General features: G+C 54.3%; 1 protein-coding gene across 1 annotated transcript in view; it reads left to right on the top strand.

Annotated features, from left to right (window-relative positions):
- Positions 1-15,869, top strand: part of GALNT2 (polypeptide N-acetylgalactosaminyltransferase 2) — a 152,563-nt gene that overhangs the window by 118,664 nt on the left and 18,030 nt on the right. The window contains exons 4-7 of the mRNA XM_045861076.1: positions 11,067-11,165; positions 11,433-11,500; positions 11,718-11,783; positions 14,678-14,799. Of these exons, the coding sequence (XP_045717032.1) occupies positions 11,067-11,165; positions 11,433-11,500; positions 11,718-11,783; positions 14,678-14,799 (355 nt within the window). The remainder of the gene's footprint in view (positions 1-11,066; positions 11,166-11,432; positions 11,501-11,717; positions 11,784-14,677; positions 14,800-15,869) is intronic.

Raw genomic sequence — 15,869 nt, 5'->3', positions numbered from 1 at the left:
GGAATAACTTCTTTGCCCACTCATTTGAAAGGAAATAACTGTTTTAAATGTGAGTGTATTATTTGATTCTGAGAATCGACAGAATTTATTCAATATATTGCTGAATTTAACTGCTGTCTTATTTTGGATTTTGAATTGAGATTTCCTCCCTCCTTCATCTGACTGTGGCTTCATATTTATACTAACTTTGTGAAATGAATTCACTGCAACAGGAGACATTAGATGTCCCATGTTTTAAAGACATTAGAACAAATGTCTTTAAAATGTGCTTAAGGCAGATGTATTCACAAAGGAATTATTCCTTGAAACTCACCTATAAAGGCATCTAAAACTAGAGCTGTTTTTTGTTTTCATCAAGTAATCCTTTGATGAGATTTTAAAACTCCCCTATAGATACTGACATGTGATACGTTTTCCAATGTTTTATCTTGAGTTCAGTTGAACACTTTATATCTTCCCAGAAAATCATAAATTTCACTTGATTTTCAGAATTACTGGCAGCGTTGTGTGTGTATACCCTGAAGTCTCCTTTTTTCTTGTCTAGAAATGCCCGCCAGTGGTTTGCTCCTGATTTTTTTGTCTTATTCTCTTTCTTCCTCCTCTTCCTTCCTTCCATGTCTAAGAACCAAGTGCGGGGATCACACATGAATTGGAATGTTTCTTGCTTTCCTAGCATATTCATGTCAACAAATGTCCTCATATTTGCTGCTTCCCCCTGTTTTCCGCTGTTCTCCCTCTCCTTGTCATCAGAATTTAATGTTTATTTCATGTTGATTAAATGTTTCTGAGTGTAATGCCATGATGGTTATTTTTAAACCCACTCTTAAGTTATCCAAATACTGTTTATTTTTCATGCGTCTGGAATCCTACTTTTGGTTTTCTTTTAAATACCATGCTCATTTAGGAGCAAGTTCCAAAATGGTAGGAAGTTGATTTTTTTCTTTTTGTTTGTTTAAACTTGTTTTTTTCTTTCACTGGCGCGTGAGGTAGGCAGACGTGACAGCCTGATGATTTCCCTCGGTGTAGACGTAGGGCTGTATCCGAGGCACACTGCCCACAATAGAGGGTTTGTTCCAGGCCCTGTCCTCGGGTGCATCGCTTGCGTAATTGCCACAACGGCCGTACAAAGGAGCCTCCTCTGCTGAAGCCTTGCGGATGAAGACACCGAGACTCCCGAGGTTGCGTAACTGGGCCCTGGGAGTCTCGGGCCACGGGCCAGCCCCGAGGCGACAGTATTGACGTCTCCTTTCGGTAAATCTGTGGAGGGGCCTTTTGAAAGGCCGTAGTGTCTGACTGTTCCAAAGTTCAAAATTTACATGTTAAAGCAGCCTGATTGATGGCATTCAAAACCTACCAATCCTGAGGTCCACTTGATAGAATTCGAGGCTTCCACTCCAATTTTATGAGTTTTCCCTTTTTCTAAGGGTTTCTTCTGCTTGGTGTGTTTGAATGCTGTGACTTGGGAAGTGAGAATTATACATTCATTACAGATTACACCTTTATTAATCTAAAAGTACCATCTGGAATTGCACCCATTGTTTTTCCTTTTTGCTGCACATTTCCTTTGTATGGTGTTACTCTCCTCCTTTATTTTGCTTATTCTTGATATAGTTTTGTGTTACATTAGTTTTATTTTTCTTTATGGGTGTGACATTTTGATTCAGGTTTGTCTTTTTTTAAGTAACCTAGTATTGTGTCTCTGTTGTTAGGCCAGTCTGGCAGTCTGAAGTGTAACAGGACGCTTAGCTATTTTCAATGTGTGGTCTGTTATCTGATTTTTTATGCAGTTCTATGTTTCTGTGCTTCCTTGCTCTTCCACTATTTTCTTTCTTCTCTTACCCCCAAAACGTTGCGTTTTACTGTGCCGGCCTTTTGGACTGGTTATGTTTTTCTCCAGTAGTTAATTAAGAAAGTTTGTTTTCTATGTCTGATTTTGTTTGTAATGTTTTATGTTTATGAATATCTAATAGAAAACTTTGAAAATGAAAGGAGTGTCGGTTTATTTCCAGAATAAAACAGGATCTATTTTTAGGATGAAGAATTAACTATGCTTTTACTTTCTCCCACCCCATTTCTGGTTTTGCTGATTTATCTGGAATTAGGCACAGATTATAGTTGAAATTATATTTTGTGTAATTATTTAATAAAGTTATATTTTATATAATTAAAATATAGAATTATTTTTAAAGAAAGTTTTTTGTTTGCATAACCATATTTACACAAGTCTGTACTGCTGAAATAGTTTTAATGCGTTTTACCATTTTATACCATAAATTGAGTTCTTGATTTTTTTCAATTTTATTTATTTTTCTTTTTTTAGAGCAAGCAGATCTTCAGATGGTTTCATTGAAATCCTTTCTGGGCTTGCTCGCCTGAGAATTTCTTCCCATTCATTCCTCTCATGCAGGAGTAGTGAGTCTACAATGCATAGAATTTCTGTGGCCTGTCTCTCCCCACCCTCTTGAAACGCTGTATATGTTATTTCATCATTTTCTGTTTAGTATTGTCACAGAGAAGCTTGAAGCCATTCTGATTTTCATTTATGAGGCTGTATTGGGATACTTCAAGCAGAAAGAGACATTTTATTCGATCGTTCCCACATGAGGTCTGGAGGTGCACGTGCAAGGCTGCTTCCCCGCATCAGGGCGCTCTCTGACGTCCTCACCGTTGCCCTCAGCATTCCGTTGTTTCAGCTTTATTCCTTTTTGCCTGACATGGTTGCGAAAAGGCTGCCACCGCTCCGTGCATCACTACCACTTTCAAGACAGGAAGCAAAGGGCTACAAGTGGGCTTTTCTGAGTGAGTCTGTGCTTTCATCAGCAAAGAAGACCTCTGGGCGTTTGCCCAGCGGACTCTCTGTGATAATCCTTGGGCCAGAATGGGGTCGTGGCTGTGGGTGCTCGGGAGGGAGGCCGGCCACACGAGTTTTATCTTAGGCCAGTCAGGGCTCACCTGGGGGGCTCGACAGTTCACCTCCAGTAAAATCCGTGAGTCAAGAGCGAGAGGAGGGTGACCACGCAGCGGGCGGCGGCCTGCTTCATGCCCCAGAGCCCGAGTCAGAGGACCAGATGCAAAGGCAGGAACCATCGGTGTCCAGGAGGCGGACATCGACCTCGGCCTTCTTTACTGGGACGTGCCCTGCTGTTACTGTTGAAAGTCCGTTTGTTCCCCAAGGTCCCCAAAGAAGGTTCCGTTTGACATGAGCGAGTTTGAGGGGACCAGACAGACGATCCTGCTTGGGAAGAACATGAGCGAGTCAGGCCCAGACCAATGTTCGTCGCCCTTTGGAGCACAACGCTGACGGGCTGGGGCCCAGGGAGGCCCTAAGGTAGCGACTCTTCGACCTCAAGGCCACCCTCTTATACTTGCCCAGTGACAAGACATCTGTTTGCCTTCTAGCCTGGTGAGGAAAGGGACCCAGTGCAGCCCTTGATGACCAGTAACAGTACCGTTCAGTGAGAAGGCGGGCTCTGTGCACCAGGCTGAAACAGAGAGACAGCAACTGCATCTCTGAGCAGGAGGGCCCGCCAGCACCACCAGCCTTGACAAACGACGTCAGCTCTCTCCTGTAGCTCTGAAAAGTCAGCACCGCTGCTGAGTGGCCACACAAATGTCATTATCCGGCCCGAGTTGGTGCGGGGACGGGATGGAGGATGTAGGCAGGAATGAAACACAGCTGCCCAAATGAGCCCAGAGAGAGCTGCTCCTGAGCATTAACTCTTCCAGGCAGCAGGGAGCGGCGAGAAGAGCAGCGCAGCTCTCCCAGAGCCGTGACGACGGAAACTGAATGCTCTGCCACCTGGAAACCAGGGTTCCCGCGTCAGGGAGGAGGGCAGTGGCCCCGGGAGGCAGAGAGAAGTGGAGCAGCTGGGCCAGGGCTGTCGGGGGTCGTGTTCCGGTGGACAGGCAGGGGCAGGAGTGGAGCACGGGGTTGTTACTGTCGGTCTGCTGAGGGTGTGCTTCCCTCCAGAGGGGCAGCTCTTCCCAGGCATCTGCATCGGCATCCAGACAGCTGAAGGTTGAAAGTGCCGCTGTTTCCTTCTGCACGGACCCACCCCCACCCCCTGCCCTGCCCGGGCAGCAGGAGGTGATGGCCGAAGTGCGTGTGGAAGTCTCTCGAAGTTCAGATGGCTTCATCCAACGCTGCTGTTGTCTCGACTGACTTCCAACGGCTGTTGAGTCCCGAGAAAGCTTTCCGTTGAAATGTAGTGTCTGTAAAACTGGAGGCAGTAAAGGGCAGAGGACGCCCTTTGAGTGCGGGAGCACCTTCATCCTAGCCAACGGCGCTGCTTAGAGCAGCGGCGGAAAGCTAGTGGTTCCACTCGGGCGCTCCCAGGCGCAGGGCAGCTTTTCTGCGGGCCGGTGCCCCGCCTGGCGTGGTGGGTGGACGGAGAGTGTGCTCCTGCCCCGGGTGTGTGCGCTTCTCCCTCTGCAACTCCTGGCTCTCGCAGGGGTTAGGGACCTCAAAGGGAGTGCAGTAAGTGGGAGAGCCCTGCCCCCCCCCAACCACCCGGCCTTTCTTGTGTCTCTCAGGAGGGTAAATATTTTGTTTTAGCACAGACTTCTGTTTCATATGCAGCGCAGATGCAAGAGCCTGCAGGATGCGGGGCTGCCTCCGACTAATCCCTTCTCGCAGTGAGACAAACCTATGCTGATTAATGGGGCTTATTCAAATCTCCTGCCAACGAGATTCTTAAGAAGCTTAATTTCAGATGGGTCCTGCAGAGGTTTTTAAATAGCTTAGGATTTGGTTCTCTTCAATTTTAAAAGACCTCTGTAGAATTAGCTCTCTAGCTATTAGGACTGATCAGAAATTAGTTGATTAGGTGGAATATTATGCCATTATCACTGTTTGGAGGATTATTAACCGTGTTTTAATTAAATGAAAATTATACAACAGCTATTTAGCTTTCTTTTTTCTCTTTTTGTTCCATTTGCAACTCCCACTCCACCCCATGGCCTTTCCTGCCGCCCCAGACACGCCACAGCAAAACACACCGTGAGATGGTCCCCTGAAGCCGCCCAGAGCGGGAGTGCCAGAGCTGGGGGGCGTCCCCACCCCAGTGTGGGCGCCCAGTGCTCTTTGTGCTTAGGGGGCGCAGGGTCCTTTGTTCCAAGTACCCCCCCCTTACTGTGAATCCAGACCCCAGCTGTTGGCTAGGTCTCGTCGTAAAACTGGACATTTCGGGGTGGAGCGGGTGTCACATTTTGTGGCCGTAGTGTGGAGTTTTCAGAACACGGCAAGCTGGGCCCTTCGCGCGTGGTGCGGGCGGGGGGCTCGGGTTGTGGCAGACAGGGGTCGGGAAACCGCAGTCTTCGGGGGAGGCGGAGTTTTCTACCTCGGTGGCGTGTGGCTCACATTCAAATTCCGTGGGTAATTCCAAAGCTCCTCAGATGACTCTAATGAGAGAGGACAATTGTCACTGATGACATCGCTCAGCCTCCTCCTGGGTCTCTTACAATGAAGCCCCAGGACAGTCTGCACTGGCCTCGCCTGGAGGCGGGGAGCTTCTCAAATGCAGATTCCCGGGCGGCGCTCCTGCACCTGGTTTCAGTGTGCTCCCTCCTGGCGGAGCTCGCCCGTCTGGGGCTCAGTCACCGGGCCAGCGTCGTGGTGGTCACTGTCCCCTGAGCACCCCGGAGTCCCTCCCGGGTGAGCGCGTGGGCCTAACGTGTCCCCGGCCCGCGTGGGCTCCGGCCCGGCAGGTGCCGCAGCTGCCGAGGTCCCGTGGGAAACCTCAGCTCCTGCGGGGAAGCTGTGTCGGGAGCACGCAGCACCCAGTCCCTCAGAGGGCAGCCCGCCCTTCTCGTCCTTCGTGTGAGCTTGTGAGCCTTCTCAGCGGGGGAGGGCAAGGGGGTGGGGCGGGCATTGGTGCATTTCGGGGCCTCGCTGGGGCCAGCTGCCACTCAGAGCCTTCGCCCCCGTGTCCCTGCACGGCCCCTGTGCACACCAGCCCCTGTGCACACCAGCCTCTGCACATCCTTAGCCCCCGCACACACACCTCTGCGCTCAGCAGGGCAGAGGAGCTGGGGGTCCACAGAACCTGTTTCCATAGGGTCTCAGGGTTTTTGAAACTCCCTGGCCCTGCCACCTGAGTTGACCCCCACGCAGGCTCTCTCGGTCCGTCTCACCTGGCCCACAGGTGCTCACGGAGACTGGCACACATTCAGGTGCCGGGTCCGCTGGAGAGGCCAAGGTTGCCCAGCGGCCCCAGAGCCGCCTTCGCTGCTCCGTCTCCTGGCCCTGCCCTAGGCGTGTACCTTGGCCCAGGACAGAGGAGAGACCACTCCCTCTCAGAGTCAGGAGCTAATCTTTACACCCTGGAGCACTTACCCGCCCTTCACCGCCCCCTCCTGCTGGCTGAGCGCAGTTCTGCCTTTATTTCTCCATCTGGGGAGTGGGTGAGACTCCAACTCCAGGTTTCTTCCAGAGGATGAGCCCAGGCCCATGCGGTGGCTGGGGAAGGAAGAAAGCAACAGAGGGGTCAGCCTCACAGGCAGAAGGAAGGAGAAAGGTTCGTGAACTGGGAAGACAGTAGAGAGGGGTCTGTACAGCTCCGTCTTCACGAAACAGAATTCTGAGATGCCGAGTCACAAAAATAGAGAAAAGGCATGATTATGTTAGGAACTGAAAAAAGCAGACGTACGACAGAGTTTGTAAAGATCCTAAGAAAAGTGTAAGTACACTTTCATGCAAGTAAGTTTGAAGACTTCTGTGGAATGCAGAGTGGTCTAGGAACGTGGAAATCTTCAGAATCACTCCAACTAGGAGGCGGGAAAGAACCTGTCAACGACACAAAGTTTCCTTGCAGTTCCTGGAGACACGTGTCCCCGTGTGTTGGTGGCCGGGGCTGCTGCGGACACGGACGTTCGGGGTCCCCGTGGCCATCAAACGCCCTCCTGTGTCGGACTCTAGATCGCACTCAGAGCTCAGGCTGGGTGGTGGATGCCTGGGGTGCCGGGGGGCCCCAGCCCCTCTGTGGGGTGCGCCCTGCTGGCATCAGAGAGGCCCAGCACCATCCACGTGCTGGGCCACCAGGGTCAACATTGTTTTTTACTTTTCTTTCTTAATCTTTTCAAACGTGGGCATTTCCCATCTCTTCCAAACCTGTTTTGTTGTTAACATAAAACAACGCTTAATTACTGATCAAGTTGCTTAGTATTTTCCGTACAAATCCCTAGTGAATAGGGCACTCCGGGGAGATGGAGCAACACTCTCCACGTCTGTCTTCATTCCCCTGACCGTCTGTGTGGTCGCAGTGGCTGCAGTAAGCCGTAAGCGTGGTCGTGGTCTGGGCCAAGAGCGCCTCCGTGACCTTGCAGAGGTCCTGGGCCTTTCTGTCACTGACGTACGCTGCTGCATCTCGCCTGCCTGTCCATCACGCTAGCCCCTCCGGCAAGCCCAGGGGCCCTTCCCCTGCCACGTGACCTCGGAGCTCTCACTCAGGGCCCCCAAGTGTGCACTTGGAAGGTGCCCCAGACTCGTCTCGTTGGCCCCACCTTCAGGTTGCCGGAGGAATTTTCCCTCCAACCTCCAGGATTTTCAGCCCTGCGTCAGAACTCCAGGGACCTTCCCAGTGCTCAGAGTCCCTGTCTGTGCATTCCTGTTTCATAGTCCCAGCAGCCATGTGGGGTCCCGAGGGCCATCTTCCCATATGGACCCACAAGGGGCCTCAGGGCACAGGGAGCAGCCGCAGTTACTATGGGACCAGCTCAGGCGACCAGGGTGGACAAGAAGTCAGCTGTGTTCCCCTCCGCACTGCGGAGCAGCCCTCTGCCGTCTTGAACAGGACCCGCCTGCGCTCCCCGGTCTGAGGCAAACGCTGGATTTTCTCATCAGTGCCTTGATCAACCTCCAGGACGACATCGGGGGAGTCTGCCCCAACAGTGTCGTTCCTCCCCCGAGGCGGGGGGGGGGGCGGGGGAGCGCATATAGCCTTGGCAGGGAGCCGGTTTGTCTGCCCCGTCAAGAGCTCAGGTATTGATAGCCACATGGCCTCAGAGAAATGTAAAGCTACATTAAGGATTTAAAAAAATATATATATATATCTTCACGTTGCCCAGTTTTAAAAGACTCTGTCTTACTGGCCACGAAGTGACCGGGGTGACCGCTGCAGTACCAGGCCCTTGGAAAGTGGGGTGACCGGACCCCACGGCCGTCCTCCATCCACAGCATCGCGCTCCTTGCACGGGTCTCGTTTGGGAGGGAGGACAGCAGCCTGCAGACGCCTCCCACTGCTGATCTCGCGCGTCAGCTGCACTGTCCACTCCGGTCCCACGGGAAGCTCAAGGGGGAGAGTCCCGGCCGCCGGCCGCCGGCCCCCGGAGGGGCTTCTGTACACTCGCGTGCCTTTCACTAGCTCCGAGCGGTCAGGACTGCTTGGCAGGGGTGCGGCTCGCTCTTTACACGCGGGATTTACTGTTTCTTTTCGAAGACATTCTTCGCTCCCCCCTCTCCCCTTTTCTTGGCTCACGGTGAGGATTTAGGATCTGAATTCATGTACATACACACACACACACTCTCTTCCCTCACGGGATGTGACATGCTCCTCGATTTTTTCTTAAGAATGGGATACCTCTTAAATTTTCCGATTGCCAATTCCCCCAGCAAAACTTGGAGCCTCGTGAGTATGTTCGGGAACTTCAATAAAACGACGGGAGTGCAGACGCGCCGTGCGGCGCGAGAAGTGCGGCCACGGTGCCTGGTGGGTTCCCGCAGAGAGAAGGAAGCCGAGAGGATTGGACGTGACTGAGTCAGTGACGCTGACTGTGATCTGACCGTGAGCAAGGCTTCCTCCTCCTGCTCAGCTCTCCCAGGGCTGCGGGAGCCAGCGAGCGAGAGCAGAGTGCAGTGAGCCAGGGAGGGTTCTCCCGGGCCCAGCACCCCCGCTGTGCAGACCAGGATTTATGTCGTTAGCATTACAGATCTAGGTCTAGGGGGCGGCATTCTTTGGTAATTTGTTTACAGTGAAGCTGGCAGAGCCTTCCCTCATCTAACAATCAGCTAATTCTGAAAGGGGGGGCGGGGTGCTGGCCTGTCAGTCAGCTTGTCCTTGAAGACTTAGCCATCAGCTCTAACGAAGCACAGTGTTAATTCCAGCAGTATTCCCCCCCCCCACCCCCGGCAGCGACGACTGGCAGGTTACGCCGTCTTCTCGTGATCCGTTACAGTCAAGCTGTCCGTACAACTCTCATAAAGAAAAGAGGCCCATATTGTGATTTCTGACCTAATTGCTTTTTAATGGCACTGATTTTCTCGCTCATTTTCACAATCTGCTTCTCGGAAGTCGTGTTCCCAGGCAGGAGGGGAAGTCGGCGTCTGTTGGCCGTTTTCCTTCGAGAGGACTCGCTGGTCATTGTCGCCGCTGCCGAAGTGCTTGTGGCCGTGGCCGTGGCCCGGCCGCAGAGAGTCTCACACACCCGCGTCCTCCTGCCACTGACGTCCCTTTGCGGGGGGACACCTCCTGCTCTGCAAGCCGGTCCTTCCTTCCCGGCTGTGGGACACTGCAGGGGAGCTAAGTCGCAAAGCGAGCTTCTGCAGGTGCGCCGGCCGAGGGAAGGGCTTCAGCTGCTCCGACCCCGGCGGCAGTGGGCGTGACTTTGGCGTGCTCCCGGGTCATGAAGGCTGGTGTTGGGGGCCCGTCCTGGGGCTGAGTGACAGGTCCCAGCCCTACTGCAGGGGCAGGCTCACAACAAGACTCATTCACACTCTCCACCTTGGTATTAAAATGACCAGTCAAGCTGGGTGGCTCAACTGGCCAGATCGTTGTTCAGACACCAAAAGGTTGCAGGTTCTATTCCTGGTCAGGGCATGAACCCAGGTTGCAGATTCAGACACCAGTCAGGGCGCTTACATAAGGCTACTGATCAATGTTTCTCTCTCTTTCTACCCCCCCCCCCATAACATCAATAAATACATCTTCAGGTGAGGGTTGTTTGGTTTGTTTTTTTTTAAGGACTGGTCGAGAGCAGTTTCCTGGGGCCAAGGGTGCTTTAGCTCTCTGTCCCAGCCTCTCTCTGAGCTGGATCCGTGGTGTCAGCAGCGCGGTAACTCTGAGGGCCCTCCGACAGCACTGGACTGTTCCCCACGGCCCTTCCAGGCTGGAAGCCTGCGGGATGCTCTAAGCCTGCCTCAGTGCGGTGCTCTCCGGGGGTCCCTCGGAACATCACCTCTCTGGGTGCGTGTTCTTCAGCGTCTCGTGGGTTCTGCAGAGCCTGGTTACTTAGCTGGCCATTCCTGTCTGTAGGGGACGATCGCAATAGCAAATCGTGAAAATGAGCAAGAAAACCGGTGCATTTAAAAAGCAGTTGGGTCGGAATCACAAAGCGGGCTCCCTTGGTTTATTGCGGCTGTGTGGATCGCTGGCTTCTGAGCCGTCAGTCAGCGTCTTCCCCTGGAGGTGTCCGAGTCCCGGTTTGCAGAAGAGCCCGTCTGTGCCCTTGCACTCTGGGTGTTAGAGCCCGACTTAGGAAGCGCCTCGCTGTGACCGGCCCGTAGCGTGCAGCCCTGGTCCCCGAATGGCCGTGGTCCGGGCCATTCAGGGCCCTCCCCAGAGCTGACGTGTCGCTGCTCCCCCTGTACCAGCACCCCCGACGTTGTTTGGAGCCGGCCTGGCGGCGGACGGGGGAGCGGTCGGGGGGCCGTGCCAGGTGCCAGAGACAGCCGCACAGGCGTCCCTCGTGCCTGCTGCAGGCCACACGGGAACGAGGGAAGGGCAGCAACGCCTTGGTCCCAGCCCCGAGGAGTGACCTCCTCCACGGACGCATGAGCAGCCTGTCTCCACACGTGAGGGGAAATGGGTGTCAAAGCGCCGTTTCCTTCGCCGTGGCAGACAGACGTTCTCAGTGTGTTACGTTGCCCGAAGTCTTTCGTCTTTTGTGACGTGCCTCCCCTTGGGTTCTGCCGTTTCCTCCTGTCTTGCTGTCACTGCATCTCAGAACAGGCCCGAGTCTCCTGCAGACAACAGGTTCGGCTCGGAGTGTCCATCCCGGCCGGTCGCTCTGCCTGTGCCTCGGGGGCTGCTCCGGGTCCCCTGTGCAGAAGATGGACTTTCTCTCTTTCTCAGGTGTCAGCGGAAGCAGTGGCGGGTGGATCTGCCGGCCACCAGCGTGGTGATCACGTTCCACAATGAAGCCAGGTCGGCCTTGCTGAGGACAGTGGTCAGGTGAGGCCAGGAGACGCCCCCTCTTGCCCGCCCGTTGCAGCTCCCAGAGGGTGTTCCCTCGCATGGACACTGCACGCAGGCCGGGTCCCTGGTACAGTCAGGTCGGGGCTGGCCACGGGGCAGGCGGGTCACCTGGGTGTGCAGAGCAAGGGGGGGCCGATGTCTCCTGCGGCCAAGGGTTGGGGCCAAGATAGGAGAATTCCCACCCAAAATGATCACCCCCCCACCTCAGAGGCCTACAACCTTGATCTCTCTGTCTTTCCTCAGCGTGCTGAAGAAGAGTCCGCCCCACCTCATAAAAGAAATCATCCTGGTGGACGACTACAGCAACGACGGTGAGTACCAAGACCAGTTTCTCCCCTGCGCTGGCCCTTCCCAGACGCCCGCCTTCGGGAGTGTGGCCGCTAGTGACGCGCTTCCGAAAGGCCCGAACCGGGGCGCAGAGGAGAGGTGCTTCTGTGTGACACCCGCCGACAGTCAGGGCTCGCTGCTCCAGTGCAAAGCCCTGTGCACACTTGAGGTTCAAGCGCTCTGCTTCTTTTCTTTCCCCAGCGGAGGACGGGGCGCTCTTGGGAAAAATTGAAAAAGTGCGGGTTCTCAGAAATGATCGGCGAGAAGGTAAGAGCCTTAATTCAGAGCCAGAGCGTTGAACTCTGACTTTTCCTGGGCCCAGTGACACCCCAAATAAAGGTTTCAGCTAAAGGGACCACGAGCTGGGTCGTCTCTCTGTGGCTTCCTGCTACCAGAGCCTCTTCGGAGCCTCTCCCGGCGAACACGGGAAAGACACTCAAAGCTGAACTAATTGAAACTGTGTGTGTGCTAGGGCAAGAGTTCAAATGACATTTTTGTTTACGTATGTAGAAAATGGGCTTCTTTCTTCCCCTCACAACCTAGGGGGTTTTCCCCTGGGTACTACTAGAGTTTAGAAGAACAAACGAAGATTTAGCGATGGGAAATTGAGTGACTCCATGCTCCAGGCATCTGATACAATAACCAAGAGTCAATCTGACGGCCTGCCAAAGGTGAGCCATCCAGAAAAAGGGGGCGAGCGCCAGAGTTACACGCATATGGGGTTTTGCAAATGCCAGCCTCAGACTCCTCTGTGGTCAGTCCTGTCTCTGCTGGAGCTAGGCTCTCTGAGTCCACTTTATTGGCGCTTAAAAGAGTGACCCCATGGGGGACAGAGCTGCTTTGAAGTGTCGGGACAGGAAGCTGGCATCGCAGGGTGCATCATCATCCACGGCGTCCGTGCCGGGAGAGAGCTCGGTGGCTCCCCCAGAGGCCTGAGAAGTCTCTGCATAGAGACGTTGCCGAACTTTTAAACAGGGTTGGCCGTTGGCGGCCGACGGCTGGTCCTGGCGTGGCGGTTGTGTTCTCTGATCGATGTCTGCTCTTTCTTCTGGTTCCCTGTGTGGTCCAGCTGGAGCGCAGGCATGCGGTTTTCCTTAGCAAGACTCTGATCAGCCAATAAGGTGCTTTAGCCCACGAGGGCCACGCCATCGGCACCGTATTTTAACCAAGTGTGAGATCATCCACTCGGGTGTTTCGCACCCGTACACAGTGGGGCTGCCTGGCCCCCAAGCCAGCTCTGTGTGCTGGACTCACACCTGTGTCCCGTCAGCCCAGGTCTTGAGATCAAACCAAAATCTTGCACTTTGTGTTTGCATCCAGCCCCAAACAAGCCATGTGCACCTTTTGGATTTAAACCCCCAGTGTCCGCAGGCACAGGGAAGAAACCAGAGGAAGTGCAGGACAGAGAGATATTTTTCATGTTGGCATTTTACTACTGACAGATCACTCGCTAACCTCAGAGTGACTCTAAACCACTCACGAATCAAAAAAAAGAAAATGTCTAAATGTAAACTTTCCATTTGCCATACGTTAGGCAGTTCCTGTGGGCAAACCCACACGGATGCGTTGTCTGGGAAGGGGTGGGAGGGGCCGCTGTGTGGAGCCGATGACAGGCATGACGGCCAGGCGAGAAGATGTGCACACACACAGCACCTGTGCATGTGTGTGCGTGCGTGTGTGTGTGTGTGTGTGTAGACCCCATCGTTTAAACAGCCACACCGGGGCTGACAGCGACGCCAAGAGGCGGTGGAGGAAATCAGTTGCCTGAACTGTCCCGGCCGCGGAAGAGCAGCCGTAGGTTCGGTGTCAGGGCCCGGGGTCTGGTTGGGCCGGCAGTTCTGACCCAGCAGCTTGTTAGAATCCCCAGAGAACTTAAGAGATGGCCGTGCCCACAATTAAATGGAGAGGTCTGGATTTCCAGGGGCGGGGCCCAGGGAATCTGCCTTTTAAGAGCTACTCAGATGATTCTGGCATGCTCTGAAAGCTGAAGACCTCGTCCTGCTCTCTCATTTTATGGCTGGAAATGTTAAGGCCCCAAGAGGCCAGGCGGCTTTCTCGTGGCCGTACGGCTGTCTGATGGCAGCGGCGGGCCAGGTCCACATTCGTGACCCGACTCTGTGTGACTTGTGGGCTTTTTCTCCGTTCCCACTGTCCTGCCCACTTCTGTTACTTTTCCCAGGTTTATCGAGACATGGTGGACGTGTAACATTGTATCCACTCAAGGCATACAACGTAACGATTGGATACATGTGTAGGTTGTACGCCGATTACCACTGCAGCAAGTTTCATTAACATCCATCACCTCACGTACTTACAGTTTATTTTCTCTTTTGAGAACTTCTAAGCTCTACTCCAGCAACTTTCAAATGTACAGTGCCCTGTGGTCAACTGTAGTCATTGTGCTGTTCATCACATCCAGAGCTTAGGACTGGAAGTTTGTACCTTTTGACCCCCGTCACCCATGTCCCTCACCTGCACCCCAGAAAGGGAAATCTTTCCTCTGTCTCCTGCTCTGGCGCCAGCTCCATAAACAGCCCCAAACGCCCACTGTGACCACTGCGTGTAAAGGAACCTAAGACCCTGGCTCTCGCCGGTTGTGAGCGGTCATGCCACCTTCATACGTAAAGCCCAGCATCCGTAGGAAAGCCGTTTGTGACCACACTGTCCAGGGACAAATACGCCGTTTACAAGACTGTGTGTGACTTAAAAATGTATATTATTAACAGATCACAAATACTGTAACTAATTTGGTGTAAAAGCTAGAAAACTGGGCGTTGTGATTTCTTTGCAACGTTGCTCATTGGTCGCCGTTGAAATCGGCACGCTAGCACGTGGCGAGTCTGTCCCCCGCCCAGCTCCGCGGAAAACCCTGTGGCTCTGACAGAGGAGCGTGGCTTTCAAAGCTCCACGTCTCCGCTGCCTGGCACAGGAGACGCCAGTGGTGGGAGGGCTGTTCTCAGAAGGCAGCGCTTCTGAGAACGTAGTCTTCTCGGTGCCCACGGGGCAGCGTGGTGTGCAGGTAACTGCCCAGCAGGAGAGCTGCGGAGCCTCGGGGGCAGGGGCAGGGGCAGGGTGGTGCACGTGCTGCGTGCACAGTTCTCGCCTTTCTCTCAGGTGCCCTCTCTGCTCTCCCTGACGTGCTTTCGAACTCCCTCCCGCAGGCCTGATGCGCTCGCGGGTCCGGGGCGCCGACGCGGCCCAGGCCCGGGTCCTGACGTTCCTGGACAGCCACTGTGAGTGCAACGAGCACTGGCTGGAGCCGCTGCTGGAGCGGGTGGCCGAGGTGAGGCTGGGCCCCAGCTGCGGTTTTCCTTGATGCTGGAGAGGGGGAAGGCGCCTCTGGGACACTGGTCCTCTTTGGGGCCCTCCGTGGGGGGCACCTCACTTTACAAGGAGGCAGTGAGGATCGGCAGAGGGCGGTGAGCCCCTCACGGGTGTGAGACCCTTTTCTTAGGGGGATCTTCCTTCCTTGCAGCTTTGCAGCCAGTTCTCTGAGGCAAAGGGGCCAAGGGGTTAGGACCCCTGCCTGGCGTCCAGCCAGCGCCATGTGAGTGCTGCTGCTGCTGCTGGTGGCTGAGGGTGGCGGGTGGGGGGTGCAGAGGAGGACAGGTGCTGGCTCCTTGGGGAGGCGGCCAGCATTCCAAGGGCACCCTGGGCGCACCTGCAGGCATCATCCCTGGCGTTACGTCTGGCCTTCTCTCCTTTCTCTTGCCTTCTGCTTGCCCGTTGACTTTCTCTCCTTCCTGCTAAGAAAACGCTTTCCTGGAGTGAAATAGCCAACCTAATGAACGTGCTAGAGAAACATAAAGTGAACAACCCATCGTTCTCTTTTACGGCAGCAAGTCACCAAACACTAAGTGACCACAGGCTGGTGGCTTTATGATCGTCACAGTCACTAACTACGTGCTGGACACTCCGTGCGTGACCTCTAATCCAGGGGTTGCTCCCATCTGACAGATAAGGACCTGGGGTCAGGGCACCTGAGTGACTAACCAAAAGTCACACAGGTGGCAGAACGGTTTCGGCGAGCGCTTAATGGAGGAGGCGTCTTACAACGTGCTCATGCCTCGCTGCGAGCAGAGCCCGTCCGGCTCCCACCGCCGACCTCTCACCCCGCCAGGCTGTGCCGGGAAAGCCGAGGCCACACGCGGGCTGCACCCAAGACACTGGAGGTGCAAAGGCACCGCCAGAACAGTTTCAGGGCCCCTCCCGAAAGGGAGGGTGGGAAGAGGGGTGGGGGGATATTCATTCTCGCCGGTGCCGGTCCTACCAAAGGAGACAGAGAGAAGCAAGGTGGACCCAGAGGCAGAGCAAAGCTTGTTCTCGAGCTCCCGCACCTGGGCCCGGACCGAG

The sequence above is a fragment of the Phyllostomus hastatus genome, unplaced genomic scaffold, assembly GCF_019186645.2.
Source record: "Phyllostomus hastatus isolate PE091 unplaced genomic scaffold, TTU_PhHast_1.1 phas_contig_148, whole genome shotgun sequence".
Taxonomy (NCBI): domain Eukaryota; kingdom Metazoa; phylum Chordata; class Mammalia; order Chiroptera; family Phyllostomidae; genus Phyllostomus; species Phyllostomus hastatus.
Note: the sequence above shows the minus strand (reverse complement) of the source record. Positions and strands in the feature narration are given on the sequence as shown.